We start from the raw sequence: 21,249 nt of genomic DNA on the forward strand, positions 1-21,249 counted from the left end.
AGCCCCGCCGAGCGCCGCAGCCGCCGCCGCCCGCAGCACCCGCCGTGCCATGTCCTGGGCCGTGCTCCTCGGCCTCCTGGCCGCGCTGCTGCTGCTGCTGCTGCTCACCCGCCGGCGCACACGGTGAGTGCCCCGCCCCTGTCCCCCTGTCCTCGGAGCGGGGCGTCCCAGTGCCCCGTGCTCAGGGGGGTGGGGGGGGACGGCCGGGTCGAGCCGCCCCTGCCTGGAAGGCTCTGGGTGGGAGGGGGCATCGCGGGAGGGTGTGGGGAACGCGACCGGCCCCACGGGGCTGAGCACCCGCCGCGAGAAGTCTGCGTCTGGCCCTGGGCGCGAAGACTGGGACCTGGGAGGGACCTCGGGGGAAGATCGAGGGTCTGCGGGGGGGAGCGGATGCGTGGCCAGCCTTCGCGTAAGCCCCGGTGGAAGAAGCCCGCTCCCGCTCTTCAGCTTCTGCCTGGATCCAGCACCCACCTACTCGGTGTCAAACCCTGCCTTGCTCTGCACCCCCATTACACAGGTGGGAGAGTTGAGGCTGGGATAGGTAGAGACCCTGGGGGATGTTCTTGTCACGCCCTGGAACCATCTTCCACGGGATTCCCCATCCTGGATGAAGGGGATCGGTAGGTTCAGTATTTCCATCTGCCAGGGGAGAAACTGAGGCCCATAAAGGGGTCTCCCCTCCCCTGAGGTTCCACAGCCTGGACAGGGTAGAACCAGCTCCGGATGTCTCAGCCTCCTCCCCCCACGCTTTTCCTGCTCCGTTGAGAATCTGTGATTTAGGAGAAAAAGTAGAACTCATATACTTCAAATCAGGAAGAAAGCCGTAGGTCTTCTTTTCATAAAATATTTTAAAAATTAACTTGAATGGCACAAGGAATGGCTGGATAAAGTTGACTTAAATATTTATCCCATTATAGATAAGATTGAAGGCCCTTAACCCTCCCTCCCAGGATTCTAGTCCTCTCCCCTTCTCCAGGCCTCTCCTGTTGCTGGGTTTGGGTGGAACCTTCCAGATTTTTTAAAAATACACTTTTTATTTTAGACTAGTTCGAGATCTACAGAAAAGTTGCAAAGATAGTACAGAGTTCCTGAATTTTCCTCAGCTGGTTTCCCTTATTGTTAACATCTTACATTTTCATTACATTATCACGGTACCTTTGTCACAACTAAAAAACCAACACTGGTCCATTACTGTTAACTAAACTTCAAACTTCACTGGGATTTCGTCAGTTTTCCTATTAATGTCCTCCTTCTCTTCCAGGATCCAGAAACCACCTTGTCATACCTTCTCAGTCTCCCCAGATATTTTAAAAATTTCTCTTAAATACATAGACATGAGCCTGTAAATAATACAGGGCAGCAAGACAGAGAGAGAGAGAGAGAGAGAGAGAGAGAGAGAGAGAGTTCGTATAATGTATGCTATACGAAGTTATTACGGATTTCTGACGGGCAGAGAGAGAGAGAGAGAGAGAGAGAGAGAGAGAGAGAGAGGGTGTGTGTGTGTGTGTGTGTGTGTGTGTGTGTGTGTGTGTGTGTATTTATATTAGAATGTCTGAAAAATTCTGGAAACACAGGGAACTTTTTTGTTTGTTTGTTTTCAAACTTTTTATTTTTTTAAAGTTACATGCTATGTATTATGTGCTTAATAAATGTCATATTTTATAAAAATAAAGAGGCAAAATGTAGGTGGTAAAATTAAGATATTCACTCAATTTCTGTGATTCTGACAACAAAAACAATCATGGTAGTTAATATTTGAAGTGGTAGAAAGTAATTTAAAGTAAAATCTAAAATTCTGATAGAGTTTAGAAAAAGAAAATAATTCCGTGTTTTCAATGCATAAATTTCATTTGTTATTTGTTTAAAATATTCAGTTGAGAGAGACAAGCACCAGCTTCTGGGGTCTTCTAACAATGGGGCATAAACCACTGGCTCAAAAGTAATGTGATCAGTCAAGCATAACCTCATAATACCAGTTTATATTCTGTCTCCTCCCATTTTTCTTATTTTTTATTTTTTGTCTTTTTTGTGACCGGTAAGGGGATCGCAACCCTTGGCTTGGTGTCACCCGCACTGCGCTCAGCCAGTGAGCACACGGGCCATCCTTATATAGGATCCGAACCCGCAGTGGGAGCACCGCGGCGCTCCCAAGCGCTGCACTCTCTGGAGTGCGCCACAGGGCCGGCCCTACCATTTTTCATTTCATACCTCCTCTGCAAGTAATACTAATTTAAAAGCCACATAACCTTATCCCACACTCACCCATCATTAATAAAAGCAATTTAATTTAATCTCTCTGATTTAGGAAACATTGGCCAGGCCTGTAGATGGGAGGGCACCACTGCAGGTTGTGGACCAACAAGGTTCTAGAAAGGGTTGAGCTGTGTCATCACTCATTAAGAAATTTTTATCTTCACCTAACATGTAATTAAACCTAAAGCAAAATTGTGTGAAGCTTTCTGAACATACGAAATATTTTCATTCCAGAAAATTGTGTTTATTTTTTAAATTCATAATTCTGTCCCCAACTCAGAAATCTATTTTGTTGATTTTGCATAGGTATAGAATATTGAAAGTAGGTTGTACTTGGCATCCAAAGATCTGGATTCTAATCCTCAACATACAATATACTAATGTGTAACCTTGGACGAATTATGACATTTCTTTAAAACCTCAGTTTTCTGCTTTGTAAGACATTTACTGTGATTAGTGCACCTTAAAACTCTCATGTGGATCAAATACATTGTTCATTCAACAAATACTCATCACACTTCTTGCATGGACAAAGCAGTGCTCAAGGTCCTGAGGACGCAGAAGGGACTAACCAGGTGTGATCACCTCCTTTGTAGCGCTAACATTCTAATGGGCAGGCACAGCCATAACAATCAGTGTCTGGTGGAGGTAAATTCTGCAAAGAAAATATTACAGGTTAATGGGGGTAGAGAGGAATAGAAGTAAGAGAGGTAGCTGGATCAAGGGTAGCTGGAAACAGCCTCTCCTGTAAAGAGACATTTGAACAGATGGGTCTACTTTTCTTACAAATAGTAGAAACTTGATCAAAATTAATTCAAGCCTCACCCCCTCCCCCAAATAAATGCATTGAACTTTGTCCTTGAAAAGTCCAGCAGAAACTCTTGCTCTGAGCTGTTAAATCTAGCAGGTCAAACAACATCATCAGAATTTTCTCACACTCTCTCCCCACTGCTTCTTTCTTCTTTTCTGCTTTCTTCTGTTTGGCCTCACTCTCAGAAAAGTTGTCTTATTTTAGTTTTTGAATCCTGGCAAATATGATCCCCAGCTTTTTAAGGCTTATGTGTTCTTAGGCCGTGTTTGAAAGTGGTGGTGGTTTCATGGGTGTATATATATGTCTAAACTCATCAAATTGTATACATAAAATATGCGCAGATTTTTGTGTATTGACTATACTTCATTAAAGCTGTTTCAAAAAGAAAAGAGAAAGAAAAGTCTCAAGCAAAAGTTTCCAGGTGGATTTTCTGGCCGGGTTTCAATCACGTGTCCGTCCCTGAATTCATCGTTGTGGCCACTGAAGATATTAATGATAATTTTTAATTAAGATACCCACTTTTAAAGGTAATTTTAAGAGAGCTGATTCTTCAGTATTTCTTTTCTCTTAGGTCATCTGCTCTGTTTATTCATCTTGGCTTTCCTTTTTTCATGTTGTGTTTCCTCAATTATTTGGTGATTCTGCACTTTTCTGGTTATATTTTTAAATGAAGTACCAGATTGGTTATTATAGGGCTGTGTTGCCATAGCAATTGTAAAGCTGGTTTCTGCAATGGGCCTTCTTAAATAAGAGAACTAACTGGGAACTGTGTAATTGACCCAGACATTCTCAAGCAGACACCTCTTTTGCAGGCTGCATCAGCGGAGAGTAGACAGGTAACACTGGGTTCACCCTTTATCATCACTTTAGAAACATACTTGCTCTGGGGGCAGAAGACTAAAGTATTTAACTTCCCAGCCGAGATGACTTTGCTTATCTTTTGTGGAATTCATTTTGTGGCATGCATTTTGGTATATGCTTTTTGTTGTTGTTCAGGCTTTAAGCGACATGTTTTGAACCTTCTCCAGAGAGATATTTACTTGTTTAGGAAACTCATTGCTTTAGTACAGGAGCAAACTCCACCTTCTGTCCTCAGGGATTGGGGGGAGCATGGTTGACTGTTCAGCAGATGGTCCTTGAACTATGTGAGCTGTATTACTTTCTTAGGGCTGCCGTAACAAGGGACCGCAGACCAGATGGCTTTAACAACAGGAATTTACTCTCTCACAGTTTTGGAGGCTAAAAGTGTGAGATCAAGGTGTTGGCAGGGTTGTTTTTTTCTGAGGCCTCTCCTTAGCTTATCAATGGCCATTCTCTCCCTGTGTCTTCACATGGTCTCCCCTCTGGGTGTGTGTGTGTCCAAATGTCCTCTTTTTATAAGTATACTAGTCATATTGGATTAGGGACTAGCCTAATGACCTCATTTTAACTTAATTACTTTCTTCTATATCCCATGTGTGTCACTAACAGCTTTAGGAAGAAGAATGTTGGGGACGAGGAGAGCAGATCATTCTGATTTTGAAGGTGGGCATTGTCATCTGTAGTTGATCATGATCTGTGTCCTGCCAGTGCTCATCAGGAGCTAACTCGTAACTCTTCTGGACACTGCCTTGCCTGCCTTTCTCCAGACTGATGCTCCATTTTGGAGGCTGGGAAGTCCAGTGTCCAGGGAATACATCTGGTGACAGCCTTCCTGATGGTGGAGACTCTCCACAGCAATGCAGGGTATCACATGGCAAGAATGCCCTGAGCAAGAGCGGAACTTTTAAGTCTTAAACAATATGCTAGTTGAATTTTTAAACAATAAGCTTGCTATATTTTCTTCAACCTCCAGGTGAAATTTAAAAGTATGTATTCAATCATTTGCCAGAAAAAAGGAAAGAAAGAGACAGTGAATAAGTTCCCTATGAAGAGATGAATTGTTTTTCCTAAGTTGTCAGGCTTATTTAATACTCTCTATAGAGATGTTTTCAGACTGTTCGTTTGTATTTTTTTCACTCTAGATTTTAGTTTTGACATCCTTTCATGTTGCTACTTGGAGTTAATCCATTCTTTTGATCTTCTGTATAGGATTCCATAATATGAATAAGTTGCAGGTTTCTTTTTTCCTGTTTATTCATATGCCTAAGGAAAGACTTTTAGGATGTTTCTGGTGTTTTCATTATTTCAGATAATGCACTATGGTCTTCCTGTGAGGAGCTTCTGGTCTGCACTTTTCTCTGGGATATATGGGGACAGCCATGTACCCAGTACATGGACTCTGGGAGGCAGGGTACCTGGGTGCCTGCCGTTCTTGGCATATGAAAATTCCTAGCCTGTGGAAATATGGAAAAGTTGAGTAGCTGCTCTCTGCCTCAGTTTCCCCATCTTTAAAACAAGGATAATGATGATATTAAGTAAGAATGGAATTGCTGAGTTAGAAGGAATGCCAGTTTAACGTTATTTTGGCTAATACATGCTGACCATGAATCTAGAAAACGAATTTATCTTTGGGAATAAGTCTTTGATTTTTATACCCGTGTGTACCTTGAGAAGGTCAACAAGTGTGTATTGGGGCAAAGAGTCGGGATGGGGGTCAGTGGCAGCTGGGAGACAGTTGTGTGGACCCTGGGGAGACCTAACAGGGACCCCAATTTTGGTCCCCAATTTCATTTTCTCCTCCCAACTTGGCTAGGGGGCACTCTGGTTACACCCATTTTGCAGAGGAGGAAACTGAGGCTCAGAGAGGCCAAGTGACTTGCTGAAGATCTGTTGGGATTAAAACTCTGGGCTGCAAGAATTTTTAGTTCCAGGAAAAATGAATTCTCACTCTTCCCACACATTATATTCTAGTGAACACTCAAAACTCTTAGAATCACATGGCCTTAAGATAATAGGAGATGCAGTTACAAGCAGAAATTCTTAAGGAAGGACAGACAATCAAGTGGAAAAAGGTGGATGACACTGGTGCCGTGTAGACAGTGATCCAAATTTCGGGTCAAAACAAGCAAGACTCTCCACCTCCCTTGTCTCGTTCCTTTCTCCTCACCAAGCTTTGAGATAATTTTTATCACTCCCATTATACAACTGGGGCTTAAAAACTGTGACTTTCTCAAGGCTGCACAGAAATCATATTCCACATCTAGCCAGCTCCAAAACTCATGCTTGTCCCAGTAAAAAACACTACTTCAGTTGGTCAGTAACTCTGTCTTTACCTCCAGAATTACTTTTCTTAAGTTAAAACTTCTTAATTATAAAACATTTCAACCACATAGAAAAAGAAATAGTATGAGAACCCCATGGTCATACCTTGATTTGACAGTCATTAACATTGTTTGACAGTCATTGTTTGAAAAATTATAGATGTCACGATATTTCACCCTTGAATATTTCAGAATGCATATCAAAAAACAATGGCAACCACTATTCCATTATCCTAGCTGAGAATATGAAAAATAATTTTTTGTTTGTTTTTTTGGTCACTGGCTGGTACAGGGATCAAACCCTGGACTTTGGTGTTATCAACTTCATGCTCTAACCAGCTGAGCTAACTGGCCAGCTCTGAAAAATAATTCTTAATATCATCTATTCCTAGTCCAAATTAAATTTCTGCAATTCCAGCAAAAAAATTTTTAGCTCAGTTCAGTAATTGAGTGTTTTGCAGTGAGCTGTGAGTTGGGAGTCTGACTTTTGGGCCCATTGAGGCTAATGATTTGCCACATGGGTATCAGAAACATTCTTCTTGCTCTCTGAGCCTCACTTTCCCCATCTATACTCTGAGGTGACTTACAGAGGTGATCTCTCGGTCCCCAGCCACTTCACCAGGCTCATACATCTCTCTCCCTCTCTGGGCTTGTGTGGCTGCTGCAGGGAGCATGGAGAGAAGTCTTCTGGGTGGGAGGCCCCTTTTCTGGGGGACCAGAGGCCACAGTGGCCTCAGGTGATGGTTCCTGTGACTCAAGGGCTGGCCTTGGCCTCTGCAGGATGCAGAAATTCTAGGCAAAAATAAATCTGTCTCATTCTAACATGTGCTAACCAGAGGTCACCAAACAGTGGTCCATCGCTAAATTCAGCCCTGGATGGGTCTGGTTTGTACCTCACAGTAGAAGGGGAAAAAATTGGGGGATTCCATATATAAAAATCCAGATTTCCAGCTTCTTATGAAAAATTGGAAGATCTGGTAACGCTTTCCTGGGCCTCACTGGTAGAGCCCTCTCTGAACCTGCCACAGTCCCCACCACTTCCCATTGCACTCCAACACGAAGCTGCTCTCTTTATCACTGTACTTCATCTCCTGGTTTTTTTCTTATGTTGAGAAATAACTCTCTGAATTTGTGTCTATTTCAAAAACAGGAAAATGAAAACCAGAGCAAGAAGGCCACATGCTTTTTCTATACAGTGGGAGCAATGGGGGAAGCATGGAGGAGCAGAAGGGAGACCCTCCATTAACAGCAGACAGAAGGGCCGGCCCGTGGCTCACTCGGGAGAGTGTGGTGCTGATAACACCAAGGCCACGGGTTCAGATCCCTATACAGGGATGGCTGGTTGGCTCACTAGGGAGAGGGTGGTGCTGACAACACCAAGTCAAGGGTTAAGATCCCCTTACCGGTCATCTTTTAAAAGAAAACCCTCCAAAACAGCAGACAGAAACCCCTAGTAGCCTGTGGATGAGCCCTGGGGGAAGGACAGGTTAAGCAGATTAAACAGAAGCTCTGGTTGCTCCAGCTCAGCTGGGCAGAAATCCGTGCCCTTCTATTCCCCATCAAATCCTCCCAGAGCCTGTGGCCCTGCATTGAGTTGAAGCTACTGGACAGAGAGGTTGGCCATCCACCAATATTGCTCAGCTCCGTGACGCCAGCCTCTGCCTGGGCAATCCAGAACGTGGACTGTGTGTCAGGCCCTTAACCTGCATTGGCTCCCTTAACTCTCTCAGCAACTCTGGGAAGCATGTGCTACTCATTGAGCACTGACTGTGTACATGATTCATTCATCTGACACATGTTTATTAAGCACCTACTATGTGCCAGGCACTGTTCTAAGTTCTGGAGTGATCAAGTCCCTGCTCTCATGGAACTCCCATCTAGTGAAGATGCATTATGTCAAGGGGCACAGGTAGGGGGACATCCCATCCTTGACTCCCCCAGTTCATAAAGGATCATGTTGGATAGAGACCCAGGGCAATGGCAGGGTTGGCGGTGGGTTCTGTGAGTGAGAAAGGGGCAGTTTTTAGAGGAACCCACATGATGAGAATCAAAGCTCCAGAGGAGAATCAGAAAAGGTGTCTTGGTCTCTGGATCAGGATGGACAGAAGGCAGTCAGTTGGCCATGTGGGTGGGGGCCAAGATGGGAGGGTCCAGCCCTGCATCACCGCCTCCAGGCATTGCCTGGCAGTGCCTCAAAACTGAGAGTGTCAGTGGATGAGGCTAGAGACCGCAGGCCCTAAAATAGAGCCTCCTTCGCCCTTGCTGGCTGCCTGAGTCACCCTGGAATGTGGCCTGGGCCCGAGTTGGATTGAGAAGCTGGCCAGCCACATCGGGGGTCAGGCGCCACGGCTCCCAGCTTCCTGCCTTTGTCTGCGCCTCCTTGGGAATTTTCTGGGGAAAAAGGAAAGCTGCCAGAAATAACACCTTGCTCTGAGGAACTCTGACAGCAGCCAGGATAAAGGGCAGGGAAAGGAAACCTCCTCCAACCCGCAAAGATGTCTTAGGGGAAAATCTCAGGCCGTGCATTTGGGCAGCTCGCTGAAGTCAAAGCCAGCAGCAGAGACTTTCCCTAATATCGAATCCCTCTTGTGCTTTGAACCTCTTTTGTCAGGAAGAGCCCTGTCCCCACCTGTTAGGACACCTGCACTGTCTGTCCCCCATTCAGTGGAGGGGATTGATTACACAAGGGCGTGGGTCGTTGTGGGTCGGCTTAGAATTCTGCCTACCACAGTGAGCTATAAATACCATTATGATATGAGAGTACTTTTTAAAAGTTCATGGAAAAATTAGTATTATTTTTTAATTCTGTTTTTCCACGAACTTTTTGAAGTACCATTGTATTCTCAGAGGAGTCCCTCTGCTTTCACAGGTGACTCCGACCTTGAATATCACACATAAATTTCTCGCCCCCTGGGCTGAGCTAGCCTATACTCTTGGGACATCCCTACAGGCCATGACCTGGCCTCTCACCACCAAAGGCACCTCAGATTTTGAACTGCTGATGGGCAGTCGGGGCAGTGACGGACCAGCGCTTCCACCATCTTCTACCACCTGACTGTGCCCTCCAGTCTCATCCTTTCTCTGTGGCAGGGCAGGGAGTGTGAGATGAACACCACCCTGCTCCAGGCTGGCTCAGACAGAGAACTCTGTGTCTTTGTACCATTGAGGGCTGGAAGGTTCTCCCACCTGCAGAGAGAAGACCATCTCTGTTGAACCCCATACTATGTACCAGACACTAACTGGTCCCTCAGCTTCTGCCCTCATTCTCTACAGTCCATTCTCTACACAGCAGCCAAAAGGATCCTGTAAAAACCTAAGCCAAATCATGTCCTTCCACTGCTCAAAACTCTCCCGTGGCTCCCACCTCCCTCAAAGGGAAAGCTAAAGTCCTGACAGCTGCCTGCAGGACTGCATGGGCTACCTCTCTGGCCTCAGCTTCCATTACTTCTTCCTGCCCCCTTCAGTACAGCCATGCTGGCCTCCTCAGGGCCTTTGTACGTGCTGTTCCCTCTGCCTGGAAGGCTCTTCTCCCGGATACCTCTATGACTCCCTCCATCATCGCCTTCAGGTCTTGGCTCAAATGTCTCCTCAGTGAAGCCTGCCCTGACCTCTCCATTTAAAATCACACCTCACGGCCTACATTTTATCCCCTTCCTTGCCTCATCCAATGGTGATAAGTGCTGTGGCTTCCACAGGAGACCTGGCGAGCCTCCCCTGGACCGTGGCAGCATTCCCTGGTTGGGCCATGCCTTGGACTTTGGAAAAGATGCTGCCAGTTTCCTCACTAGGATGAAGGAGAAGCATGGTGACATCTTTACTGTAAGTACCTCTTGTGTCTCTTGGGAGGAAAGGGGATGAACAGCTGGAAGGGGCTGAGCACCAGGCCTCGTACCTGGTGTGCACTGATTCCTCCAAACATCTGTCCATGTACTAAACCACCCGTCCAACATCCATCCAGTGGTCCAGCCGACTTTCTATCCATCTGGCTATCCAACTGTATGCCCAATGCTTATCTAACAAACATCCCTTCAATATCCCTCTAGCCTCTTCCCAACATCAAGCTATGCAGTCATTCAGTATCTACCCAATACTTGTACATCCATTCAACTGACCTCCATCCATCCATTCAACTCCCATCTGTCCAATGTCATCTACACATTTAGCATCTACTCTTTTGCCTCTCTACCCAATTTTCTCCACCCCCAGCATCCTTCCATCCTAGTATCCACCAAGCGTCCATTCACATATTCCATTTCCATCAAACCTTCACCTATTCACTCATCCATCCCTCTTTCCGTATACTCATCCAACATCTGTGTATTCATCCATTTATCCATCATCTATCCTTCCGTCTACCCAAATTTACCCAGCATTCTTCCACTCAAGTACCCAACGACCCATCCAACTTTCATCCATGTATTCAACTTCCACCAACTTCCAATTTCCATTATCCACCCAGCACTCAGCTGTCCATCTATTCAATGGCCAAAGTCTGTCCACTTGATATACATCTACTTATATCTCCATCTATCTATCCCTCCAACATCTAGTCAAACAACCACCACCCACCTGTTCATTTTCCATGTATCCTTCCAACTTCCATCCATTCAACACTCATCCTTTAATCTGTTTACACAGTATCCACTTAGCATCATGATGCCCATGTACCCAACATTCATTCCTGTATTTAATTTCCAACTAACCTCTAGCCACCCATCCATCCATCTTTCTATCTAACACAGATTCATTGATCTATCCTCCCATTTTTCCATCCATATAACATTCTATCCAGTAGCATTTACCCAGTAGCTAACACCTAACCTACTTTCCTTCCATCCTACCTTCCTTTCTTCCATTTACTCTTTCATTCACTTATCCTTTCATCCATCCACCCATCCATCCATCTACCCGTAATGTACACAACATCCATCTGCTGCCTTCTGTAGGCACGCTGTCTCCCAGCTGCTGGAGGTATAGCAGTAAGTAAGATAACCATGGCGGGTGCTTAAGGGTGAGATGGTAAAGAACACAGCCCTTGAGTGTAAAAAGCCCTGAATTCCAGTCCTAGCTCTGCCACTTCTCAGCTATGACGTCCTGGGCTCATTATATATGAACCTCACTTTTTTAGCTATAAAAGGATGTGATGGTCCCTACCTCGCAGGGTGGTCGTGAAGGGTAGATGAGAGAACATTGTCCATGAAGTGTCCAGAGGGGCAATGTCTGGCACAGGGTAAGCCCTTGAGAGCTCCTGTTGTTCATGGTAACAGTCCTCAGTCTATCCTTGCTGACTTCCTACAGATACTGGTAGGGGGCAGATATGTCACTGTCCTCCTGGACCCACACTCCTATGACTCGGTAGTGTGGGAGCCGCGCACCAAGCTGGACTTCCACGCCTATGCCATCTTCCTCATGGAGAGGATTTTCGACGTGCAGCTTCCACATTATAGCCCCAGCGATGAAAAGGCCCGGATGAAACCGTGAGTGGCTGCAGATGGTACCTGTGGGCGGGCCGAGGTGCACGACCTGCTTCTACCTGCATAGCCCAAGCCCTGGGTGGGTCATGCTCAGCTCCACAGCAGGTGTCTAGCAAAGACATTTTGTTTCGAGAAAACAAACAAAAACAAAACAAAAAACAACCCCAAAAAATTGGACTGAGGAAAAACTCTTTATCTCTCATCTCTGTTTCCTTTGGGAGGCAGCCCTGATTTTAGTAGGAGACGAGGGTTTGAGTCAGTCAGACCTAGGCTCAAATCTCAGCTTCACCACATCCTGGCTGTGTGACTTTGGACAAATTACTTCCCCTCTCTGAGCCTGTTTCCTCATCTGTAAAAGGAAGGAGAGTAGGTGGGGTGATGAATATTTTTGAGCCCATACTCTGTGCTGGGCCTCATGTGTTATCTTATTAGTCTTCTCAACAGCACTGGAGGCTAAGTAACTTACAGCCTCATTTTACAGATGAGGACACAGGGCGCAGAGAAGTGACTTGCCTTAGGCAGGCCACAAAGCTAGGAAGCAGTGCAGCTCCTGAAACACAGGAGTAATTATGTCAACAAGTGGACATGTGAGCACATTTACCATGCATTGATTCAGCAGACATCTAAGGACCTTCTATGTCCTGGTCATTGTCCCACGTGCAAGGGATGCAGAATGATGTCAACCACTCTGAAGATAGCTGCCATACGCCAGGTGTTTGATGGCCTTTGTTGTGCCTTAGCCTCAAGAGGTGGGGATTTTTATCTGTATTTTACAGATGAGGAAACTGAGGCTCAGAGAAGTGAAGAGATGTGCCTAAGGTCTACTGCGAGTAAGTGGTAGAGCTGGGATCAGAACCTGGGTCTGCTGATCCACAGCCTATTCTTCTCCGCCTGAGAGAGTGAGAAAAATAAGACCCGTGTCTGCCCCTACAGAGTTCACACAATCTGATGGTAATCTCCAATGATCTGTCTCCACGAAGAATAGCCTCCTTGAGTTAAGAAAAGCACCCGGAAACCTGTATTTTGCAGGATACCTAAAGCCTAGGCAAGGCCAGCATTATAAGGTGGACGTTGACAAAAGGTGATACCCCGTCTGACCTTGGCCTCTGGGACAGTGGCTAGGAGTATTTCTGAGCTTGAGTATCCTGGGTCCCGTGAGCCCAGATTCCTTTTTCCTCATGTCAAGTTCACCTGGGGTCATGTCTTATTAGCAGTCCTTGGCCAGGGGACACCTTAACTATCCAAATAAGTCTCCCTATCTTTGAATTTCAGGGAGAAAGAGTTAGCTTTAGTTCCTTCTTTTCCAGAAGGCTGCGGGTCCCTTATCCAAGCTCATGTGTCCCGAGGAGGGATGGATTACCCTGGTTAAGAGTTCAGTCTCTGGAGTTGGGCAGATTGGAGTTTCATTCCTGGCTGTACCACTTACAGGCTGTGTGACCTTGGGCAAGTCACTTTCCTTTCTGTTCCTGAGTTTCTCCTAGGTTTTCCAGAAGATGAAATGAGATCATTATGCTTAGCATAGTAACTGGTAACTATCGTGGCTGTTGATGATAGTAGTAATCATATGATTTTGTTTAAACCAGTCTTCACAGGCCCCCATTGCCAATGGGGAACTTGAGCGCTGGGACCCTGAGGTTTGGGGAGGGAGGTCCCTAGGGGTTTATATTTCCCTTTGGAAGCTGAACTCTCACACTTTTGTTCCTGCCTCAGGACTCTCCTCCACAGAGACCTCCAGGCACTCACGGAAGCAATGTATACCAACCTGCGCACTGTCCTGCTGGGCGACGCTGCGGAAGTGGGTGGTGACTGGCGTGAGATGGGTCTCTTTGATTTCTCCTACAGCTTCCTGCTAAGGTAAGCCATGCAGCCCCCACTGTCCTGGGTGGAGTTCAGCACTCTGGATCCGTGTTGGCCATGAGCAGTGGTCAAGGGAACCAGGAGGACTTTGTGGGTGAGGGAAGCAGTTTGGGACACTCAGAGCAAAGACTGCAGGAAAGACATTTGGGAACATCTGGGACCCCAGGTATTCACCTCACCCAGCCCATGAGCTGTAAAGGAGACGCCAGCTGCAAAGGGCCTTGCAAGTCACCCAGAGAGGGAGTAGCAGAGCAAAACTTCAGAGAACATCTTGTCCTGTGGCTTCCAGACTTTGGGATTTCACAGGTCAGAAAAACAGAATGTTTGGGAGTTTGGGAGACCAACCCAGGACCTTAACCTTTTACCAGACCTTGTAAACATATGAAAAATCCTACAACCAAATGTTCCTTCCTTTGGCAGTGCCAGTCTCTCTCTGGACTCTGGGGATACAGCAGGGAAAGGGACAGATGAAGCCCTGAAACTCATGGAGCTGACACTCTAGTGTGGTTATGTCAGAGAGAGATGAACATGATGACAGAGACCCACAGACAGGCAAAAGCATCAGGCGGATAAGGAGGGCCGCTCTGAGGATCTGGCCTCAGAGCCAAGACCTAAGCACAGGGTGCCCACCGTGCCACAGTTCCGGGCAGAGGAAACAGCAAGTGCAAAGTCCCAGAGGCAGGAGGAAGCGTAGCAAAGGGGCCAGCATGACTGGAGCATCAAGAGCCAAGGCAGGAGGGTGGGGATGAGGTCAGAGGAGTTGGCGGAGCCAGGTGTCACTGAGCCACTAAGCCACAGAAGGCTTTGTAATGTATTCTCAGTAAAACGCGCTGACTTCAGGGACTTAAACAGGGACATGACGTGATCTGACTTACGAGTGTCAAAGCTCCCTTCAGCTGCTAGATGGAGAATAGACCATAGGTGGGGGGGTGGGGATGAAAGGGAGGCAGAGGACCCATTAGGAGACTGCTGTAGTTACCGGGGTGAGAGAGAATGGTGGCCTGAACCAGGGAGATGGCAGGAATTTGGGTAACTTTTGGAGACAGAGTTGATAAGACCTGTGAAAGATTTGATTGGGGCGGGGGTGGGGATAGGAGAGGTGGCCGTGGGCAGTGAGGGATGAAGTGTATTAAGACAGCTCCTTGATTTTTGGTGGTGCCATTAACTGACCAGTATTCTATAAAAGAAAGGGCTTCTCAATCTCTCCAAAAAACTCAACCAACATAGTTTCACAATAAAGGGGAGCCATTCCCTGATGCATACAGGTATGTGGGTACATTTATGACACATGTGTGTGCATATGTGTAGACTAAACGTGTGTGTTAACTCACGTAACACTCACAGCAGCTCTATGTGGCTAGTTCTTTACACCCCTTATTCAACAGATGAGAAAACTGAGTCCCATGTTGGCGTCATGGCAGGGCTGGCTCCAGAGCCTGCACTCTCCACATGTAAATCACCCCCATTCTTCTCATCTCGCCCTGGAGTGGTGCAAAAACTGTCAAGGGCTGTAATTGGCCAGAGTGATGCCGGTCTGGTCCAGTCTGTCATTTGTGATGGGTGCAGGTCCAGAGACGGGCAGCAAAAACCAGCCAGCAAGTTCATGGCGGGGTAACTCCCAGGTCTCCTGGCTACCCTGTGTCCCTGTGTGGGAAAGAAGTCAGAGAGGAAGCAGTGGGACTGGGGGAGGTGGGCGAGGTGGTGGCAGCTGGGTCTGTCCAGGCCTTGCAGTTCAGCAGGCACAGTGTAGGCTGAGTCAGATGTAAATCCGCACCTGTGGATCCACACCTGTAAATCGATACCTGTGTCTCCAGGGCCTGAGGCCTAGGCTTGAGCTCCTGCCTCCTGTCTTGCCAGCACAGGCCTTTTCTCTGCCATCTGCAACCCCTGAAATAGAAAAGGAGTGCGTGAATTGGGTGGCGGGGACACAGGTGGAGATGCAGATTCACACGGCCCAGACCATGAGGTGCCACCTATTAAACCTTCCAACTGTTCTGTGTGGGCCCCTGCATCATGCGAGTCACGTCCAGGGTTCTATCCCTGGCCGCCTCGCCACCTCGTGAACAGCCCAGGCAGGCTCCCCGCTGGGGCCTCTGCAGTTTCTGTTTCCTCACCCAGGAATGCCGTTCGCCACATGTCTGCGTGGCTCCCACCTCACTTCGTTCCAGTCTCAAGTGTCACCTGCTCAGAGAGGCCTTTCTTGGCCCCCCATTTAACATCATGGCCCTCTCCTGTTACCCCAGCTCTGCTCCAGCTCTGTTTTTTGTGTGGCACATGGTGCCACCTATGGGTCGTGTGTGTATTTACATGTGTGATTATTGAGTGTTTTCAACTGAGTTATTTTGATACAGAGGTGCCATGGGAAGGTGGTCCTCTGGGCTTATTTTTTGGTTTGTTTTTCATTGCCTTTTATTTGTAGAAATATATGTACAGGGAAATTGTTCTCTGCTTTAGGAAAAATATCAGTGCAATTGGAATGATAAATGACTGGTGTTTAACCGAAGTGTCATGAAGATCATGGGGCCTGGTAAGGATCAAGGTGGCCCACCAAGCCCGTGCCATCTAAAGGAGGTGGCTGTGACTGCTTGTGCCCGGGGTTGCCAGGTGGGACTGCGGATATAGGGCACCAGGTTCCTTTTTCAACATTAGATGAGTGGGAAATCCAGATTTTGTGTGAGTTTCCCCAAATGGTTGACTGTAGCTTCAGTTGGTTTTTAGGAAAACTCTACTGACTAGACAAAACACGTTTGTGGACTGAATCCAGTTCATGGGCTGCACCTTCACAGCTTCTGCCATAAGGAAACTGAGGGCCTTAGTCGAAGAAGTGGGGCCCAGGGCCTGATGTGCATGGAGGAGGAAAGGGAGAGAATCCTTCTGGGCTGAAGCAGAGGCACGAAGAGGGCTGGAGGGTTGACTCCAGAGGAGCTGTTTTAGCTGTTCGGAAGGAAGGCTTGCTGCTTCTTCATCCACTGGGATGACCAGGTCATGCACTCTCCATCCCTGAGGGTGTGGAAGCCAAGACTGGATAAGGGGGAGGTGAGTGGGATGTAGGGGAAGGTGGGATGACGGCCTAGGTGACTCTGAGATTGTAATCATGATAACCCAAAATCAGTGTTCTCAGGATTAAGTTCTAACTATCCATATATCCTACCATTCATCCATCCCTCCATCCGCCCATCCACCCATCCCTTCATTCACCCATCCATCCACCAGTCCATCCATCCATCCATCTATTCATCCATCCACTCACCAATTCACCCATCCACCCATCCCTCCATCCACCCATCCTTTTATCCTTCCACCCACCTATCCCGCCCTTCATTCACCCATCCATCTATTCACCCATCCATCTATTCATCCACCAGTCTATCCATCCATCCATCCATTCATTCATCCACCCACCTATCCATCCTCATTCACCCATCCATCTATTCATCCACCAGTCCACCCATCCATCCATCTATTCATTCACCAGTCCACCCATCCATCCATCTATTCATCCACCAGTCCACCCATCCATCCATCTATTCATCCACCAGTCCACTCGTCCTTCCATCTATTCATCCATCCACCTGTACATCCATCTATTCACCCACCAGTCCACTCGTCCTTCCATCTATTCATCCATCCACCCATCCATCCATCTATTCATTCACCAGTCCACCCATCCATCCATCTATTCATCCACCAGTCCACCCATCCATCTATCTATTCATCCACCAGTCCACTCGTCCTTCCATCTATTCATCCATCCACCTGTACATCCATCTATTCACCCACCAGTCCACTCGTCCTTCCATCTATTCATCCATCCACCCATCCATCCATCTATTCATTCACCAGTCCACCCATCCATCCATCTATTCATCCACCAGTCCACCCATCCATCCATCTATTCATCCACCAGTCCACTCGTCCTTCCATCTATTCATCCATCCACCTGTACATCCATCTATTCACCCACCAGTCCACTCGTCCTTCCATCTATTCATCCATCCACCCATCCATCCATCTATTCATTCACCAGTCCACCCATCCTTCCATCTATTCATCCACCAGTCCACCCATCCATCCATCTATTCATCCACCAGTCCACTCGTCCTTCCATCTGTTCATCCATCCACCCGTCCATCCATCTATTCACCCACCAGTCCACCCATCCTTCCATCTATTCACCCACCAGTCCACCCGTCCATCCATCTATTCACCCACCAGTCCACCCGTCCTTCCATCTATTCACCCACCAGTCCACCCGTCCATCCATCTATTCATCCACCAGTCCACTCGTCCTTCCATCTGTTCATCCATCCACCCGTCCATCCATCTATTCACCCACCAGTCCACCCGTCCATCCATCTATTCATCCATCCACCCGTCCATCCATCTATTCACCCACCAGTCCACCCGTCCATCCATCTATTCATCCATCCACCCATCCCTCCATTCACCAATCTCTCATCCACTCATCCCTCCATCTACCAATCTATCCATCCATCCATTGAACATTTATTGAGGGCCTACTACTTGCCTGCACTGTACAAGTGAGGGACAGTGTGGGGACTAGACCAGTCTCTTTTGGCCCCCATTCTCCCTCATTTCCACTTCCACCCTCTCCCTTTCTGAGAAAACCCCTCTCCTGGGAGATCCATGAATAGGAAGCTCAAGGAGGTGGGGTGGAGGTCAGGGCTTCAGGGTCTGGGCTGGGGCTAGAGCATTAAAAGGTGGCTGATGGTGAAGACATTTCCTCTGAGAGCATTCCTGCAGGGGCCGGGGTGGGGGCCAGGTCTTAGCGAGGGCACGTGCTAGCTCCTGTGTCTCATTCTTTTCCACACCTGCCAGGTCCTGTCCTTCTTCTGCTCAGACTTCCCAGCGCTGCTCAGGTCAAGCCCAACCTTCTCCCTTCTCTGCATCACAACTCCCAGACCTCTCCCACCCTCTCCCCTCACACTCCAGCTCCAGCACCCACCCAGTGACACCTGGCAGCTCTGCCCAGGCTATGGTTGCTCCCTTGGCTCTGGGCCTTTGCACAGGCTGTGCCCTCTGACCAAATGCCTTCACCTTTCCCTGCTCATCCTGTGGGTCTCAGCTCAGACTCTGCCTCCTCCAGGAATCCTGCCCTGAATGCCTGTCCAGGGCCAATGTCTCCTGTCCTGATCTGTGCCCCAATCTTACCCACTGTCCCCCTTGTTCACGCTGCTCCAGCCTCACCAGCCTTGTCATGGCTCCTTCCTGCCCCAGGACATTTGCACTTGCTGTTTGCTCTGCCTCGAACCCCCTCCCTCTGTTCTTCTCCCCATGCTGGCTCATTCTCACCCTTCAAGTTTCTGCTCAGATGTGAGCACCTCCTTCCCCATGCGTTAAACATCACTCCCCACACTCCCCACCCTGTCACCCAGCTGTATGTTTGACAGCACCACTGAGCACCAGCCGACACATTCCCTGTTTTACTCCTTCCTCTTGTCTGTCATCTTTCTCCTGTGCTGCAGCATCAGCTCCATGAGGACAGGGGTTTTTGTCTGTTTTATTCACTACTGACCCCCCTACACCACCCAGAACAGTCCCTGGCATACAGTAGGGCTCGTTGGTGCTTACTAGGTGGATGAATGAAGAAACGCTTGTAAGCTTCCGTGGGAGTGTTTGGCCGTGAGTGTTCGAGTAAGTGTGTAAGTGGGAACAAACACTCTGTCCTACCTCTGATTTCGCACAACAGTCATCAGCACAGAGACTGACTTCTGTGACCAAATGTGTGGAGATTTCTGCCCACTGGTGAGCAAGTGAGCAATTCTCCAGTGGACACCAGCTGGGTGTCCTCTAATTCAATTCAATTCAGACACTATCTACCTGGAAATAGCATCAGATCCCACAGGTTGAGGGCTCAGTCCCCAAGACTGCCCCCACTTCAGATGCCAGTCGTAAGTTCAGACCTCTGGAACTTCTGACCAACCAGCTATAGATCAGGGTTCCTAAGCCCCCTCCTTGGGTTTGATTAGTTTGCCTGAGTAGCTCACAGAACTCAAAGAAGCATGTACTTACGTTTACCAGTTTATTATAAAGAATATTATAAAGGATACAGACAAAGAGATGCATAGGGCAAGGTGTGGAGAAGGGACATGAAGCTTCCATGCCTGCTGCGAGCCCACCCACCTCCAGGAACCTCCATGTGTTCAGATATCTGGAAGGAAGTTCCCTGAACCCAGGGCTCTTGGGTTATTATGGAGGCTTCATGACACGGGCATGATTGATTAAATCATTGGCCACTGGTGATCAACTTAACCTTCAGTCCCTCTTCCCTCCCTGGAGGCTGTGGGGGTGGGACTTAAAGTCCTGCCTTGGTCCTTCCTGTGACCAGACCCCATCCTGAAGCTGCCTAGGGATGCCAGCCATTATTAGCATATAAATAGACTCTTATCACTTTGGAGATTCTAAGGATTTTAGGAGTTATATGCCAGGAGATGGGGATGAAGACCAAATATGTATGTTTACAATATCACAGTGACCAACAATGACCCCTGACCTGCTGTTTGTTGCCCCAAGGGCTGGCTACCTGACACTGTATGGAGTCGAGGCATCGCCACAAACCCATCAGAGCCAGGCCCAGGACCGTGTCCACTCAGCTGACGTCTTCCACACCTTCCGCCAGCTCGACCTGCTGCTCCCCAAACTGGCTCGAGGCTCCCTGTCAGTTGGTAAGTATCATGGGGCTCCATTTGGGCAGTGGGGCAGATGGAAAGATGCAAAGGGTTTTTACTTGAAGACGAAGGATCAGAGGCAACATAATAGGAAGGATATTTCTAAACCTCTGGGAGGCAGTGAAATCCCCATCACTGGGGGTAGGCAAGAGCACAATGCTAGAAAAGCAGGGCTTGGATCAGAGCTGGGGTTCCTGGTAGAAATTCTGGTTCAGCACATATGGACTGGGGCCTGAGAATCTGTGTGTGTTCCTTTACTCGTTTTGAGTTGCTTTAAAAATTTTTACAAGTAATTCATGCTCATTATACATAATTCAAGCCTCTTAGAGCAAATAATAAAAGAATTCTCCACTTTCTACCCATCTCCAGCCCACCACTCCACTCCGCAGAAATAATCACCATCACTAGCTTGGAGTATATCCTGGCAGAGCTTTCTCTGAATAGACACACACATACACACAGTTGTATGTTATTTTTATTATTTTCTATTTTTGTCTTTTTCTTTTTTTCTTTTTTTTTAAACTGAAGTATAACTTATATACAAGAAAGCCCATGCATCCTAAATGCACAGCTGAGAGGTAGATCTAAACATCTCATGCTCCTTCTCAGCCAATATTCATCTGCTGACGTAGCCACTATACTGGTTTCTTTCACCTCCAATTAGTTTTGCCTGTTCTTGAACTTCCTATAAATGGAGTGATGCAGTATGTGCCTTTTTGTGTCTGTCTTCTTTCACCCAACTTAATGTCTGTGAGATTTATCCAGATTATATCAATAGTTCATTCTTTTCCATTGCTGTGTACTATTTCCTTAGAGTAATATTCTCCAGTTGATAGAAATTTAAGTAGTTCCCTGTTTGGAACTGTCTTGAATTAGGCGGTTGTGAACATTCTTGTATGTGTCTTTCAGTGCACATGTGCCCTCATTTCTCTTGGCTGTCAGCCCTGTAGTTTTTTTTTTTTTTTTTTTTTTTTTTTTTTTTT

General features: G+C 47.3%; 1 protein-coding gene across 1 annotated transcript in view; it reads left to right on the top strand.

The window, feature by feature from the left end:
- Nucleotides 1-23: 23 nt before the first annotated feature.
- The window catches only part of PTGIS (prostaglandin I2 (prostacyclin) synthase), a 48,260-nt gene continuing 27,034 nt past the window's right edge, over nucleotides 24-21,249 (top strand). Inside the window, exons 1-5 of the mRNA XM_008592706.1 lie at nucleotides 24-123; nucleotides 9,942-10,065; nucleotides 11,545-11,723; nucleotides 13,431-13,574; nucleotides 20,112-20,263. Coding sequence (XP_008590928.1) covers nucleotides 50-123; nucleotides 9,942-10,065; nucleotides 11,545-11,723; nucleotides 13,431-13,574; nucleotides 20,112-20,263 — 673 coding nt within the window. The 5' untranslated portion in view covers nucleotides 24-49. The remainder of the gene's footprint in view (nucleotides 124-9,941; nucleotides 10,066-11,544; nucleotides 11,724-13,430; nucleotides 13,575-20,111; nucleotides 20,264-21,249) is intronic.

This window comes from Galeopterus variegatus, unplaced genomic scaffold (assembly GCF_000696425.1).
Source record: "Galeopterus variegatus unplaced genomic scaffold, G_variegatus-3.0.2 Scaffold8204, whole genome shotgun sequence".
In the NCBI taxonomy this organism is placed as follows: domain Eukaryota; kingdom Metazoa; phylum Chordata; class Mammalia; order Dermoptera; family Cynocephalidae; genus Galeopterus; species Galeopterus variegatus.